Source organism: Spea bombifrons, chromosome 5 (genome assembly GCF_027358695.1).
Source record: "Spea bombifrons isolate aSpeBom1 chromosome 5, aSpeBom1.2.pri, whole genome shotgun sequence".
Taxonomy (NCBI): Eukaryota; Metazoa; Chordata; class Amphibia; order Anura; family Pelobatidae; genus Spea; species Spea bombifrons.
In genome coordinates, this window is record NC_071091.1 from 16784338 (window position 1) to 16802022 (window position 17685).

At 37.6% G+C, this 17685-nt stretch overlaps 1 protein-coding gene across 1 annotated transcript; it reads right to left on the reverse strand.

Annotated features, from left to right (window-relative positions):
- Positions 1–7843: 7843 nt before the first annotated feature.
- TFPI2 (tissue factor pathway inhibitor 2) lies at positions 7844–15940 on the reverse strand. The gene is made up of 5 exons (XM_053466429.1): positions 15630–15940; positions 14435–14608; positions 13817–13996; positions 11647–11820; positions 7844–8961 (listed from the first exon to the last, which is right to left on the reverse strand). The coding sequence occupies exons 1-5, from the start codon at positions 15727–15729 to the stop codon at positions 8912–8914; spliced, it is 678 nt and encodes a 225-aa protein (XP_053322404.1). The 5' UTR covers positions 15730–15940; the 3' UTR covers positions 7844–8911.
- Positions 15941–17685: the final 1745 nt, after the last annotated feature.

Sequence of the window (17685 nt, forward strand, 5' to 3'; positions counted from 1 at the left end):
TGCATTGAACAATTCTCTATTCACTGAGTTTGACATTGTCCAAACCAAGTGCAATTGCCTCCAACAATACACCTATCTAATGCAGTGGGGGTTAAAAGTTACAAGCAAACTAAATATTAAGATGACATACACTTACCATGCCACTTTCCAAGGGTTCATCAAGATCATGATTGAAATGTATCCAAAACAAAGGTATAGAAGGACCCTGTAGCTGGCCCTACATAATACATATAAACCACCCCAGGTTTATTAATACAATATGCAAGGAAGCTCAGCCCATCTTAAAAAAGAAGCTTTCTGTTTCTGAGTATGGTCATTTGTGAACTTCAGTGAAGTCAGGGAGATCCTCCTATAAATTCTTAGCTTAGTGAATATTCCTATTTATTAATTTATATACTGTAGTACAATCTTATTTAGGAGCACTGTACAATGGCTGAACAAGACATAACAAGTGACATATTATATAATAATTTGGATTTAAGTAAAGAACTCTTGACAGATAGTCCAAAATATAACTTATAACATATTTGTATAAGTTATACTTTCTCATCTAAGTACAACCCATCCCTACACTATATGTTGTTAATTACCTAGTAGTCCTTGCCCCATATGTTTCACTAAAATTATGAAAAAGCATATCTATATTTACAAATGTATGCCCGATAATGCCATGATAAATGGGGGAGAAACCAGTGGAGAAAGACTTGAAATGCATATCTCTGGCTCCCCAATACTAGACCACCAGGTACAGGTGGTACAGAAGAACCACCTTGGGACATGGCTTCCCATTGAATTAAGCCACCTGTAGCTATGTCATGGGTTATTTGACTAGGTGGCTTACTTAATGAAAAATATTTACCGGTATATCTCTTACTATTAATGTCTTGGGTTTTTTTATATGCCCAAGAAAGAGCCTTAGATTGTGCCTTAGATTGTGGGCCCTTATAATGTAGATTATCCAGAGGAAATATATACTCTGTATATATCCAGCATACTAGGGTTTAGTATCCAGAAGAATATATGCTGCAGAAGCAGCAAATGGTCATATGGTAAGTTAATATGCCAACAAACATACCGGCAACTTGACCGGCAGAGACTACTGGTCTCCCTGCTCCAACAGTAAAAAGTACAGACCTTTAACTGGAGCAGGGAGACCAGTGGTCTCTGCCGGTCAAGTTGTTGCACCAGGATTTTAAAAGTCTGTACGAGCGACTCTATTGGTCGCCAGCAGGGGGCTCATCTGCCAACAACCAATGATGTACAGGTCATCAACAAACCAAACACAGGAACGGGCGAATATTCGCGGAATTCCCCCCCCCCAAGGACGAACACAAAGAGTTGGCAGGCGCCTAAGTCTACTGATAAGAAACCCAAAAAGTCCAGATAATATTTTCTAGGAAGGGCTAAAATTATAGGGAAAGCCCCAGCCACAAAGTCTATGTCAGCCAGGTACAAAAGATACCCAACTACAGCAATTATAGATACAAAATTATTTTACGCATACAAATCTATACTATATTAATGCTTTGTAGTTAATCTAAATTGTATGTTTTTAAACAAGAACGTTAGTTGTTTGCTTTTTGTTTGACTTGTCCATATACATTATATATATATGTGTGTAATTAACAGTGTTTTATCTAAGCATTAATGATTAATGGCATTAACGGCAACAGTATTTCCCAAGATGCGTATTACCACATAACATAAACTTAGGACTGTTTCTGTAAATCTGTCTCTGTGGTAAATATGATTTAGACCAACAACTAATACAATATTGATGATATATAATAAGTATGACATATTTCCTGTTGACCAATAAATCTAATAATGATAATTAAAATAGCGCCAGATAAGCGCTAAACCTTCCTGACATTTTATTTTTCTCCTCAATGTTTCCTGTCAATTAAAAACTACATTAAAGGGTATATTGAGATACAAGGGTTGCCTAGACCTGTCTTCCAAAGCCCTCCTTTACGTATTACATCACTGCGGTCTGACCTCCTTTAAACTAGAAGCAAATACCTGTTCTGTGTTGTCAGAAATTGGCAGGCAGCCAGAGCAAGAAATTACAGAAAAACGGTAAATTATTTTAAAACATGAATATGTTTATAACATATATACAGCAATAGTTCATAATAAATTAAGTATTTAGTATAGTATAGGGGAAAAACATCTAGGTGGAACATTACCTTTAAGAAATTATCTGATAGATTTCCAGGAGGAAACACACAAAAAAATAAAAGTAATCATTTACGATGTGTGGTGAGAGTTTCAGCATAGTACTATACCCCATGGAGTTTATTGTTCTCAGAAGTTATTGATAAAAAAAGTAAATAGAATAACAAGGGCACAAATAAATCAACCCTATGCTACTGATGGGATTTAATACTAATGTATATATAAACAATTGTCAATATACCTGTTCCCACTAGAGTGTCATTTATAAAGACATTTTCTACATAAGTAGTGATTGAGTTTAGATAATCCATTAAAAGATAAAACATTCTTTATTAATAAATTACATTTTTGTTCTTGATTTGGCAAAATGAACAGGAAATAATTATTAGACCATTATTATTAGTGCATGGCATATTAAAATTTATTAATTTATTAATTTAAACGTTTTAACATAATTAGAATTACCAATGGTTAAGTGTATACATTATTTGTGCCCCCCAAGGATGCCTATTTCTGGGGTATAAATTATAATATTTTGTATTTAGTCTGGTGTTGATATTGTCTGTTTGATCCATTGCCATTGTGTTATGTGTTAATTATGTTAATCCTTTTCTTTTTCCTGTGTTTATTAATTTCTCCTCCCGTGGTAAAGCGGTTATATAAAATATACCCTGTATAAAGTGTGTTCTCTTGCATCCTGACTGGTGTCTTGTGACTAGTGGTACAGTTATTTGGGAGACTTTTTTTCCCGGAGGAGCAGCTTTACTCTGAGAATCGGAGAGGCTGCCCACCTTTAGCTGAGAGAAAGGCGAGAACAACATTCCACTAGTCCCTCTGTTTCTAGTTACAATATCATATAAAAATCAATTGTTCCCCATTGGAGACATCATATTACCTCATAAACAAGGGAAAAGTGCAAACTAAGTCAAATTTATATACTTCACCTTATTTACTCTACACTCTCAGTACTGTTTATGTGACAGTCGCTAACATGGAGGTATGTTTAAGAACTGTGGACTAGTCTAAGACCCAGTATTATATAACAATAGTTTAATAGCTCCAAAACTGTTTTCTGGGAATTGCAGAATTAAAATGTTTCTTTTTTTTATTATGCATGTTAAAGTACATATTAAGGCTGTTGATGTGCTGATATAACAGGTGATATTAGAGCTTGTGCTCCAAAAGTTAGAAAGTAGAGTAACACGTTGCCTGGTCCCCTGGCATTGAAATTAGGTCAATGTTTTTTTTATATATATATTTTTTAAAATATATTTCCCCTGCTAATAAGAAGTTCTTATTAGCCTTGGCAGGGCTATCTTTAATAGTGACTGGATCCTTGTCTCCACCCCAACACCAAACACAAAAAACAAAAGTGCTTGCCGCACTGACTCCGCAGATTAGGAGGAGACTGTCAGAGTCAGAAGGGTCTTCCCTCCTTCTGACCCTAATGAAACTCTACATAAGACCTCCCCACGCCACACGCTTAGGGTCGGGGATGAGCACAATACTATGACGATTGCATAAATGAATGTCACCCTGAAACTGATGTGCGAGTTGAGATCATGGGCCCTCCACAGTTATCACCCTCATGCACTGTACCATATCTCTCATTTTCCTCCACCATGAAGCTCGGGTATTGATAAAACAAATAACACATGGAAACATAGCATGGTATAGAGCAGGGGTAGGCAACCTTCGGCTCTCCAGATGCTGTGAACTATATTTCCCTTGATGCTTTGCCAGCATTATGACTGTAAGAGCATTATGGGAGATGTAGTCCATAACATCAGGAGTGCCAAAGATTGCCTACCCCTGGTATAGAGCAAATGAATAGCACACAAACCCAGCCTTTGTACTCAACGTCTTTATCTCTCCTCCTCTTTATCTTTACCTCACATGTTTTCCCTATCTCGCCCTTTATGTTTATCTCCCCTTCTCTCCATCTCCCCTCTCTTTTTATCTCCAACTTTATCCCTAGCTTTCCTTTTTCTTTGACCCCACCTCTCATTATCTCTCATATTCTTCTTCATCTCATCTCTCCCATTTCTCTTTATCTATCCTCCTCTTTATTTTTCTCTCCATTTTCTCCATATCATTCCCACTTTTCATTTTCTGTCCCACTTCTCATTATATCTTCCCTTTCTTCCCATCTCTATCCCTTCTCCTCATCTCTCATTATTCCTCTCTTCCGCTTTATCTCTCTCCCTTTATTCCCATCTCTCCTCATCATCATCTTTCCCCTTTCTCGTTATCTCTCCCCCTTTTCTCCATCACTCATTTTTTCACATTATCTGTCACCTTTCTTCTCAGCTGTCTTCATTCTCATTATCTCCCCCTTCTCACTATTTCCCCCCTGTCTTCTCTTTCTTATTTCCATCTTCTCGCTATCTCTTCATTTTCTCACTATCTCTCCCCTTTTTCCTTGAATCTTTATTAAGGAGCGTGAGGTTTGTTCATATAGAACTTTGTTCCAGTGTTCCATTGCAGTGTACACAGCTTTAGTGGGCATCAATAACTGGCATGCTTTGCGAGGAAGCAGCGAAACAGAGGTCAGTATAAATAGATCTCATGCTCCTTTATTTTGGGATGGTTATATCCATGATCTAGCTGCCGTCAGTCCATGATTCATGATCCAGCTGCAGGCAGTCCACTTCTGAAGAGAGACAAATTGTGGTGTTTACAAATTGTGGTCTGTTTACAGACATCTTGCCAACCCCTGGGCTCAAGTGGCAACTGGTTTGTGCCCCCAGGAATAACTTGACCCAGGGGAGCTGCCGCTTTTGCCCTTTTGTTATAGACAGCTTTGAGCCTTGTGGAAATATCCTTTGAAAGAACAGGAAAGCAACCAATATCTTGGTAGAAGAGACCAATACCAGACATCTGATGAAGTGAGTTGAGGTTCATGTTTTAAAAGCCTTGGTTTTAAACATCATGGACTTCCAAGGGGCAAGATTATTTAGCAATCCAATACTCCAATTAACCAGGTGAAAAAAATCTTAAAATAGGAGTAACCTGTGTTGTTAGGGGATTACAATTACTGACAGGCCCAGACTGAACATCTGGTAAACCAGACATTGGCTGATATGGCCAAATAATTACCAATACTGCTCGCCATGTGAGTATAAAAATGTAAAGAGCAGCTGAGTCCATTCAATGGCCCCCCGTAGGTAATTTGGCAGTTGATGGGCTTAAAGTGCTAGGGTTGCTTAGGTATCCCCGGTCTGCCCGATTACTGTACCATCTTAAAACATGTATGTCAATTTTGATAATATTTGTTATCATTGCACAATGAAATATGTTTCATGCATTGACAACTGTGTACCTATTGTGTGCATACGAATAACAAGCATTAATCTGTTCTAAATCTAAGACATTGTTGCTATTCATTTACACTGTGAAGACAAGATAAACAGTCTATGATCTCAACAGTCGGTTAAAAGGATACATCTACTCACACAGATACAGAATTGGGGTCACGTTACAACTGGTTGTAACATGAATATTTCATATAAATATTCACAAACAGTACCTTAATTTCCAGTTTCTCGTGACCACAGTTTAATTTAATGAATTCACATTAGAGGATACATAACACCTGATCTGAATGTTATCGTTATCTTATGTAACATGAATATTAAGTGTTCCCTTAGGATATCAGTGGATTACAATGTTTTTTTCATGCAGTAACAAGAGTAGAACAAAATAATAATGTTTAATGACATTTATATAACATGCAAAACGTTACATATGTAAGCAACAGAAGCAAACAAGCGGCATGAAAACATCCAGTGTTCCTGAGATATAAAAAGCCAATGGATACTCATTGTGAGGCAGAGTTTACTTGTTAATGCCGTATATTCACTTTGTGAATACATATGCTACTTAAAAGCAGTAGAAAGTAATTTCCAGTTAAGGTTGGTTTTGCCAATAAAAGGAAAGGGATCCATGCGTAATGGATATATTTAACAAAAAAAAAAAGGGTGTGGGCAATACACAAAGGACAAACTACTAACTAAAATGCACAAGAATGGATGGCTGAAGTGGTCGAGAGAATGTGCGAATACAGGAAATTGACAATATTTTAGAATACTGGGACTTTCAAACTAAAAGGAATATGGAAAAGCTAAAATTGGAACAAGCAGCAAGAATCTTACAATGGCTGCTATGGTTATTGCTTTAAATAGAGCATTTTTCCTGCTATTAATCCAGATTTGTAGTACAGCACTTTGAAACATAGTAATTTAAGTTTGAAAAGGTTTGGTCCTTGTACACTGTTGCAGTCATTACTTCAAAAAGAAGACACACAATTAGCAGGAGAATATCCCCATCCTTATTTCTTGATCCTGTTAATTAGCAGTCCAGTGGAACATGGTAAAAGTATCACCTGGTCGTTAATGAAATCTGAGCAGACACCTTCCCGTGACATGTTCATGAACCCAGACATGCTATGTTTGAAATTCATAGAAGGGAGGCTGGCTGAGAGTTGACATGAGCAATGGTTTGTTTAGTGTGATTCATGATGTATCCAATGTCCACAGCACATGAATCACTCTCCCTTACACAAAGTAGTAACCAGAGCAAATCTCTCTTCAGATAGTGATAAAGAGTGATCCAAGTTCATAGAGCAGGAAGGCAGACAAAACTTAATTATGCCACAGACACAATATATGTCTTGCTTATTTTTTTTTAAATGAAAAATCCTAACCTGATTTAGCATTTACCTTTATGATAAATAAATGAGTGCTATTTGCTGAAAGAGCACCTTAGTACGCAAACTATCAAAAAATAAGGAACTTGCAAGCTTGGCTGGAGTGTCCTTGTTGTCTGTCAGCACTTTAAAGCCTTTCTTCTGGCATGCTTGCCTAACCTGGGTTTAATTATTTTTTGCCTTGGGGTAATGATGTTAGCTACATTAGAGTGAAGTTGATTCATGGTTCAGCAACGTGTTTTGGACTCTTGGAAAATCATATCATCTCTTCTATTGCCCACCAAACAATTGGAATTAAATGAATCATTTTGAAGGTACACTCCAATCATCATATACACTTTAATGCAAAATATAGCCATGCATCACCAGATCCTTACCTTGCAGGAGATGCGTACACATAGTTACCCTACTGAGACCCCCAATGCACATGTGCATTTGATTTTATTGAGATCACTTTCCTACCAGTGACCGGTTGTTTCCTGCAGCCTAAACCATCAGGAACCATCAGAGTGTAAAGTGTTCAGAAACTCCGGATCTGCAATGTATCTAGTGATACATGTAGTGCACTGTACACCTTAATGCCCATCACTTTATGCTAAGCAAGGCACTGATGGTGGTACACAATAACTCCCATTAGTAATGAGGGTTATTGTGTACCACTATTAGAGGGCCATCACATTCATGCTTTATGCCTTCTAACACTCTCACATTGTTTCATTAGGTTTCCTGTCTCTCTGTCTCCTCTCCTGCATCCTCTCTTCTTCCACATTTTCTTCTTCTGTCTTAGTCTGTTTTAGCTCCTCCGACAGTGAAGCTCACACGCACTTATACAGAGACATTCATTCTCACACGCACTTATACAGAGACATTCATGATTGCATACACATTAATGTTCACATGCATTCAAACATACATAAATTTACTATTCACTAAAATTGTGGCGAAACCAAAGTAAAATTTATTTCACACAAAATGCTTTAATATATTTAAAATTATTTACAATATTTAAATTCAAAACAAAGTTGTACAAACATTGTTTTAAATTGTGGTTCAAGATTAAACAAAATAATATTACTTACAGATATACATTAGAACACAAGTAATTGGTTATGGAAAGGCCTAGAGGTATAGCCTTTGCAGTAATTCACATTTTGCATTGGATGGATTTTTGGAGTATCAACTAATTACATGATTTCAAAGCAGTTCTTGTGGATGTTTTGAAAGTTATCAGAAACTCACATGAGCTCATGTGTTAGCTCGAAGAGAGCTTTGGGGATGGTTCACCATTGATTTATCCATCACTGATCATGGTTAAACAATACCTTGACCTATTTTAGACATTAGGAATGTTTTTAACATTTTAACCATTTTGGTAACTTCAATTTTGTTAACATTGAAGCCAAACAGAGTGATTATTTAATCTGTAACCGTTGTACTCCGGTTGCAGAAGGAGAACTACAAAAATCCACCATTGTTACTAGGTCTGTAAGATTGCTTTTTTATGTACCGACGATGGAGGTGCAGCATTTATTTACCTATTGTTGACCTTTACTCTAAAATCAGCTAGTATGCCAACAACATACTGACTATAAGATTTATACTGCTATCGGGAGAAATAAGCCTGGTGTGGTGAAAGTAAATCAAAATTCCAAGATTACTCATCCAGAGCTGCATTAAAAAGTAACCCTCCACAGCATATTGATTGGATTGTATATATATATATTCACATTGTATGACATAGCTGCACTATAGTATGGTTACAATGAGGAAACAGCTTATGAGTCTACCAAAGAGTTTCAAATGATGAGAAGTATAAACATGTAAATATATAGGTATTATTTCTGTGAAGGTATCCCTTGGAATTGTAATGGCTATGCTTCAGTAAAGCCATTTCCATGCAGACGTTTCTGTTGTTGTATAAAACCATTACATTACGAGGAATTTCTGCCGTACGCTGTGTTGCCTTATGGAAAACACCGCAATAGTGCTTACATGGGAAGGACAGAAAAATGTTCCATCTTTTGCTCAAGATCGAATCCTCAGCTTGCGAGCTCTGTTTTTTGGCTTTCTATTTCCTGAAAACCAATAAAAACACAGATATAATTATGATTGATGTATTTACTTTCGTAATGTTACAAGGAAATTGCGTATATATAATAGAATAGAAAACATGTAATAGAATAGAAAATTACAAGCCAATAGACAGAAAGCGACTAAAAAAGAGAAGCAGATCATAGGCGTTAAATATATAATGTAACATTGTACAGAATTTCTAACAGCTACCTGGTACTGAGTTACAATGTTTAATGGTAACCAACTGATGTATGGCCGAACACATCTGGAATCAGCCACCTTATTTGCTTAGGTATACAACCATGACCAAAGTGTGATTAATATATGTGAAAACGGGGCAAGACTAATCTCTGAGTAATTTCCTTTCCTTTTTTTCACTTGTGTAACCTACATTAACAGTTTTCCTAAGATAACAGCTGCCATAATGTGCAAGGAAAGAACGCGTTGAGACAGGAATAAAAGGTTCTTGTCCTAACAAAAGATTTTGGTTCAGACCCTGAACACTTAAAAAAAAGAATATTTTAGATATAAGTGTAGAAACATGTTTGGGTCACAACATGCTGAAACATGATATGCTTCTCAAACCAGACCTAAGGCAGCCTCTAAAGGGCCAGGATATCCCAGCTTGAACACAGGTAAGTCAATCAAAATGACTGAGCTTCTCAGAAACTCACCTGTGTTCAAGCAGGAGTATCCTTAACTTCTGTACTGTTAGGAGTTCCCTGAGGAGTGGTTTCAGGGCCAATGGCAAAATGTGTTGTGGTTTCTTGAACATTTAAAGGGATAAGGAGACTATCATTTTTCATATGTTTAATCTGCAGCCCTGGACTCATGAAAAATTCTGATTGCAAAAAGAAAAGAAAGAAATTGTGAAGAGAAAGAAAGAAATGCACTACTACGTAAACTTAAAGTCGATATGTAGAAAGAAAGACTTAAACATGCGTAATTGTTGTCTCAGGATGCGTACGCCTAAAGCAGAGTGCTCTAAATGTCTCGGAATAAGTTAAGATGTTTAGCACGTCCTCTATGCTGCATTGACAGGGAAATATCATCACTGATGCATAGGATATAAGGCTGTCATCATCATCATCATCATCAGCTCCACACTGAGTCATTATAACAGTGCCTGTGCTGGATGATGACAGACTAGATTGATTTAAATACCCAAAGGAAGTTCTAGTATTCTCTTCCCGCACCATAGCAGTAATCCTTCACTGTTACAGAGACCCTGTAGGGCCCGTGCCATCCCCGATGACTTCTATCCTTATGGTTGTGCTACAGGTGACCAGAAAGGCAGGAGATATGAGCAAAAAGAATGGCAAAGAAGGCTTCAACCCTTAATGATCTTGTCATGTTTCACTCTGATAAAGAGTGGTACAAAAGTTGATGAAATAATTAGTTGATAATAGAAAAGAAAAAAACACAGAAAACCCTATGCATACATTTCTGTAGCGAGGGGAATGTTGCTGAACATAAATTATTTTTTGTGGCAACCATCCAAAATAAGAACTTCTAACCACAAATACAATGAATATGCAAAAAGAAATCCCCCCACATCATTAAGTTTTTACCCTAAAAACACTGTGTTATATGTATGAATATGCTTTTTTTATACCTTACTTGTCCTAAAAAGCAATATATAATTTGTATGGGTACATGAAAATGGAAAAGGGCAATCATGGTTCAACATATTGTAAAAATGACAAATAAGATTCTTTAGGGTATAAAAAATACCCTGGGTCATAAAGGGGTTAATCAACTAAGTGGTTGCCTTGTGTGATTATACATCCCACATATTGCTGGAAAGTACTTTTCTTGTCATCAGCATATGAAATGTGTAGGTTTCCTGGAACAATATAGCCAAGTTGGTGTCCTTTTGTCTGACAGCAGAAATTACTATATAACGAGTGTCTCTATTTAGCACATGTCCATAATCTCTCCCCATTCTGCACATATGGCATTATAGGCAGCTGTACACACACATTTTGGCATTTTGTGGTTTTAAAGAACCCACCATTTTAATATCTTCTTATTAAGATATAGGATAATTTGCCCATACTTGCTTAACCTTCAATGAGTCCAAGGTCCTGGTCCTTCCAACTTAACGTGGAACTATTTATCTTAACATAATATGCTTTTGGTTTTCAGACTATACGATTTTTTTCTTTTAGTATTTTATATGTATTTTAATACATGACCTTGTTTGCATTGCTTTAATTATATCATTACACCGCAACATTTTCATTGTACCTTTGCAGTACCATCTAAGGACTCAACTCTCAGTGTACATTATCTGTGTATGCGGAATGTACCGTGCAACACTCTGGATGTCATATAATATAGTGTTCCATCAAAATGAAATAAAGAATGATTTGCAAAAAATGAATCTCATAAAAACTTTTTACACAGAAAATTTTCATATTTGTGGCAATTAGTTGTCATCTTAGTTCAATGTCCACATGCAAAAATGTTTTTTTTTAGAAAATGATGATATTAATTCTAAATAAAGACATACATAAAAACCCCAGACACCTGGGAGGGATGCAGTCAGACAAAGGGTTAAACAACATCGTTGAGGATGGTGGAGTGGAATGGAAGTTTTAAAATTAGTACCGAATGGCCGTTGTGATGTTATTAAGGTTAATAAGTGGTTAGGATATAGATGCTGCCAACAGTCAAGTACACACCTTTCTTGCACACACTGTTGCAGTCCTCAATTTTGACAAAGTTGTTGGAGTTTCCCCCACAACCAGTGTAATTAAACTCTTCACAGGCTTTACTTTCAATGTTGAAATAATAGCGGGTAACAGAAGCAGAGCAAGATCCCTCATCCTTTGGGCTATAGCAGAAGCTGGGAGCATCTACAAATGCAAAAATGGAACAGCTGCTTTTGCATCGTGTACAATTGCATTTATTCTAGAACCCTTCGGTTCTTCAGAGGAACGTTACAAGTGATGACAGGTGGTGGTAGGCCTTCCATCCCTCCTGCCTCTGTTCAGTTTGTTACAATGCAAGACCAACTACAATATGCTGCTACTAAATATATTAGAGTTATTAATAGTACTAGGAAAACACATTATTATAATGTGTCGCAATCACATTTTGTGGGGTGGCTATAAAAAACAAATAAAAAGGGACCAGTCACAGGAAAACTCTTGTATTCTAGCTCGCCAAGCCAGCTGTATCATTAATGAAGTCATACACACTAAGAGCATGATGGGAATTAAAGTCCACAGTGGCTAATGGTGGTTATCCCCTGAGGGGGTATACATCTTCCGACCTTTACTTCCTCCTCCGCAATATAATTACTGCCACATTTCCTACTGAGACTTATATACCCCATTGATCCGATCTTTCTTACGGCCGACATCTGTAATGCATAGTGCTGCACTTTTTTTTTTTTTTTTTACCAGAATTGATTAATTTTGTTCAGGGGACTATTGTGACTAAAATAGTAAATATGAGTAAAACATTAAAAAACAACAGTATTAATATTTGATAATAAACGGTTCTGATGAAGACATTACAGTAATTGAAAGTCTGACATCTATGATTTAGTGATATTTTCAGAATACATTATAAGTAAAAGTAAAACTAAACCTTGCAAGTTACAGTAACATCGTCTGAATAACTATAACCATACGTGGGAACTTTATAAGTAGCTGACCCTGGGACTCTTCAAATAGTAACCCTTTTGTAAAGATTCTATATAGTGACAAAATGTGTTAACCGAATGGCTCTAATAGCACTTCTCATGGAAATCTTGTTATTATTTAAAGATGCACTTGAGTCACCTGCATTCAAGCAGTGATGTCAACCTTAACATACTAGTAGCAAAAGTACCACTTGAGAGTCATATATGTAAAAAAGAGTCAGCTCCATACTGTGTAACCCTGAAAATCTGCCCCTTCACCCTGAGATTGGAGCAAAACTCTGAGATTCAGGGTCAAAGCTTAAGGGTTCCCAGGTATGATTATAACGCTAAGGGGTTATTTATTGCACTTGACAGGTAAAATATAGGCGCACATAATCAGTTTACTAAACAATGTGTACCATAGGCAGCAGCAACCTTATTAGCGGAGCTAAACAATCAGGAAAATTAGGAATATCTCAGGGTGGTTTGTAAATCCAACTATAAATTCTTAAGAAAGGTTTGTGTTGGTGAAGGTAAATGTGGCAAATACTACTTTAAATGCCATTTCTGTTGAATGATGAACTACTGTTGATGGACGCCCTGAGCAATATTAATAGATTTACCAACTTTTTGCATATTACATTTTAGGCCTTTGGACTGACATTTGCTCATTTTCCAAAGAACAAATTCTTGAGTAATAACTCATTTTTTTTTTTTAAAAAAAGGCCATGTTCTAATCATCAGCGTGATAAAATTCTCGAGTATAAACTGGATGTGAAGCAACACACCAGCAGTCTGGACAAATCTCATGAATCAGGAAGCTATAACTCTATTTTCTAAGAGCCATCAGTAAAATATAAACGGGTTCATAAACTTGCATTTTGACACACATTTGCCCAAACCTCCTTAAAATGTTATGGAATACACTTAAGGCATCCAGTAAAGCCTCCTGCCACAGGACAACCTAGCTCAAGTTCCACTAAAGGTCCCCCACCATGCCTAGCATTAACAATTAACATAATATATTCATAAAGTCTGCTCAATGGGACAAGAGTTTCCATTTTTGATTACACAGCCAATTATCGCTGACTCCAGTTATGTCCATGCTTTGCCTGGCCTTGAATATAAATAAACCAAATACATGAAATAAATGGATATTAATAATTCTAGTGCCAGAGGTGAGGTTGCATTGTATTGAATTCCGAATATAAATGATCACTTACTTCGTTTGGGCGCACATGACTCCAAACAAGAAGCTTCATCCTTAAAGTTATTGTCATTGCCGTAGCACCCGCCATACATAAACTTCTCACACTTCATTGTATGTAAATTGAAAGCAAATTTTTTAAACATGGCGCGGCATGGACCTGGGTCAGCATCCAGTCTGCAGGGTTTTGGAACTTCTAAAGTTTTAACAAAATTGATAAATATTAGTACAGACATTTCTGGGTTGTACATCAGGCTATACATTTTATCACTGAAACCAAAAACCTAACTGAAGTGGAGTTAAAAGTTACATTTTAAAATACGTCAGATTTTGGGATAGAGACTGCCTTCAAAAGTACCCCACAAATGTGGAAATGAACATAAATAAATGTATTTTGATTTTCTAAAAGTATACTAGGAATTTTCATACTGATTGCAACAAATAGTAATCAGAGTTACTGTCGAGTTTTTTTTCTGTTTACGCAAGCACTATTCCATGATCAATTTTCAGTATTTAGTCCCTACAGAATTATTGGGTAGCGAATGATCCAAAAAGAACAGACTAGGTGGGTCAATGTGTTCTTCTACCACAGAGGTGGACCTTAAAACTTTTAGTTCACTTTAAACATACTTACTTTTGATTTTGGAGCATACTTTTTCGCAGTCCTCTAGAAACATGAAGTTGTTGGCATTCCCGTCGCAACCACCATACGCAAATTCTTCGCAGGTCTGTGTGAATCGGTTATAATAATAGCGTGGAAGAAGTCCTCTGCACGGACCCTCATCCAGAGGCAGGAGGCAAACTGTCCCTACGATAAAATCACAGATTCTTATAGTTTACCAAAACATACGCTACATACAAATACATATTGATTGCCAATCTGGAAAGGAAAATCATTTTAAATTCATCTTCATAGTTTATCTATGAAACGCCACTATTATTCTAATCATCACAAATGTTTTAACTATAATACAAAGTAAAAGAGAAAGTAATCTTAGGGTACAGGGGTCCATACTATTGTGATAATGTTCTGTTTCAAGGTTCAAATTTCAATGAACTTCAACTTGTCAAATTAAAGTAACTTTTTAAGTAGATACAAAGGATAAATATATTAAATAATATGTGTTCTGTTACTATCACCCATCATTATGTGTTTCCTTATACGTTCTTCCGTTAAATTTAAATAATAGCTAGAACATGCTACACATGTCATCCAGGGTGGTCAATACATCTTTGCGATTCGCTGTTTTTTGCTAACAAATACAGAGCTGCAACATTTCAGACATCATTCATCCTTCCCCCATATCTTCATTTTGTTCTTTTTTCCAGACCTTTTCCAGCTCCCTCCCCCTGCCCTTTCTGGAGCTGTACATTCCAGTAGGCACTCATGTCTGCATCTAGATATACAAGTATCTTTTACCAACACAAAAAAATGCGCAAAAAGAGCAAAACAAAGCACTAAACTACACTCAGAAGCTTTATGCGAGAAACAGATCAAAAGCGCTTATGATGGTTATGTATAGGTCATGGCAAAAGCGGGGAAATCAGGAGGATCTCACTGGTAGCTATATTGATTGCTTCACTTTGTACCAATACTGCTCTTACATGAATGATCCATGGTATGTTTAGAAATAGGTCACAATCTCACTTATTATATATAAATATATCACTTACATATTTTCAAAATAACAAGGCACTGACATAAGTGATAGCTCCCAAACTTGCACAAAAACTCTGTACTCTTGCACAAAAACCATCATTGGCAGGCATTAAAATGCCATCACCATCAATCTGCCCCCTCCACCCAGAAGGTTCTTCATCTCACTTACTTGTTTCAGTTGAGTTTTCTGAATAACTTTGCAATGGAGTCCCAAGGACTACCTCCAACACAGTGACAGCAACAACCACTAACAAAGAGATACAGTGCATGGCTGCTGCTGGCTGTCTGGCTGGCTGGCTGGCTGGCTGGCTGCTGCTGGATGGACTCTGAACCCAGAAGTCTTCTGCTTGCCCAAGGCGGTGCTGCTAAGCCTGAGCAGAGTGTAAAGTTTCAAACTCCATGTAGACTTTTATACAGTGTAATAAGTGGATACCTCCCAGGAATGTGGGCAGAGCAGCTCTCCCCAGTAAGAAGGAGTGTCTGTGACTCAGTTCTTCACGGTTGGACACAGGACTCATCTATCACACCAGCGTTTGGCTCTGAGTCTCTATGACCCCATCTTACTAAGTAACCCTGCTTACGTCATGTCTCTGGGGTGGGAAGTTTGCAACAGTTATATTTGGTTATTGTCAGGACTTTATCTGCTCAACAAAACCAGCCACTCCCTTGTAGGGGATACTGGGCTTTCACTTAGGGAGCTGGTACTCAGAAAGAGACTGTGTTTAAATGCTTTAACTCGCTGTTGGCTTCTATACTGTGCAAGTTTGTAGCCTAAATAGCAGAACAATGGGCTGCTTGCAGGGGAGGGATTAGGGTAATGAAGCTCTTACTATAGCATGACAAGCAGGCTGCTCCTGCATTATTAACCATTTCCCTACCAGGCAGTATCAGAAGACCCTCATTTAGCAGCCCCCCCAGACAGCATGTCAGATACAGTCCTGATGGCAGCAGCTTCCAGAGAGCAAAGTCTGTCACTGCTGCTGCATTTCCTCCATCTATCCAGAATAAAGAGCCATCCTAGGATTTATGGTTATTCTAACAATTGCTCTCCATCCAAGGTGGGGCTTGCAACTTGCAGGTAAGATAGCCAGGTCACATATACCAGCAATACAGTGACTCAAACACATTTGGCGGAGGACACATTCACTGTGCACTGTCCAACCCAGTATGAGCACTGATAGGATCCAGTCTGGATGTACATGCTTTCTAAAGCCCTTGATACACAAGCAAAACATGCACACAAAAACATGTTCAATAAGTGTTGTTATCCTTATCCCTCCTTCACACAGTTTTCTCCTTTCCACCACTTTTCTCTTTACATCTTTTACCAAGTAACCATCTCACCGACCAAGTAACCATCTCACCGACCAAGTAACCATCTCACCTAATTTCTTGTTCTGTTACTCCCTTTGTTTTGTTACCCCCTTTTGCTGTCACTCCCTTATTCTGTTACTCCAATTGCTGCTAACCCCTGGTACCACTTTGCTGCTGCCCATTGTTCTGTTACCCCTGTTGCTGCTATCCTCTTTTTTCTGTTACACCCTTTGCTGCTACCCTCTTGTTGTGCCCTGTTGCCTTCACTCCCTCATTCTGCCACAAGAACATGTGTATTATTTATGTTGTTTTCAGTGGTAGGGGCCCATCACTACACACGCCTTATCCCATGACCCTACCATGTGGTAGTGTCCATACCTGGGGACTTCCTATCTTCCTACCTAGAGCCCTCCCTCGTTGGGGGCAGTGACTTCATAAGGGGTAGGACTATTGGCATATGTTGGGGGGGCTATTGCTGTATATAGGCAGTTCTAGCCAATTTGTATGGGAGTGGGAAAGAATTGGGCAGGGTGTGGGCATGTCTAAACTCCAGTCTAACAACCCAGAGATCCAGAGAAGTGGCGCTTCACCAGGAGTCTCTGGGCCATTTGGGGGATTCTGCAGTATCTCCCATGCCTTTTGTAAAAACGAGAGAAATCTAAAGGAACGTCTCTCAGCTATCATATCCCTTAACTTACTAGAAAGTGTAATTAATGTTTTATATTAGTAGAACGGTCCCTTTAACTTAACAGTTTAGGTTAAGTAAAGTTTTATTAAGGCAAACAAGAAACATATTGTTTGGATAATTGAGAAACCTAGTTTATGACATTTTTTAGATCGGGATTTTTTTACCATCTGACAATGTCTGGAAGGGAAGCTGATGGACAAATTATATATTGCAAAACCAAATG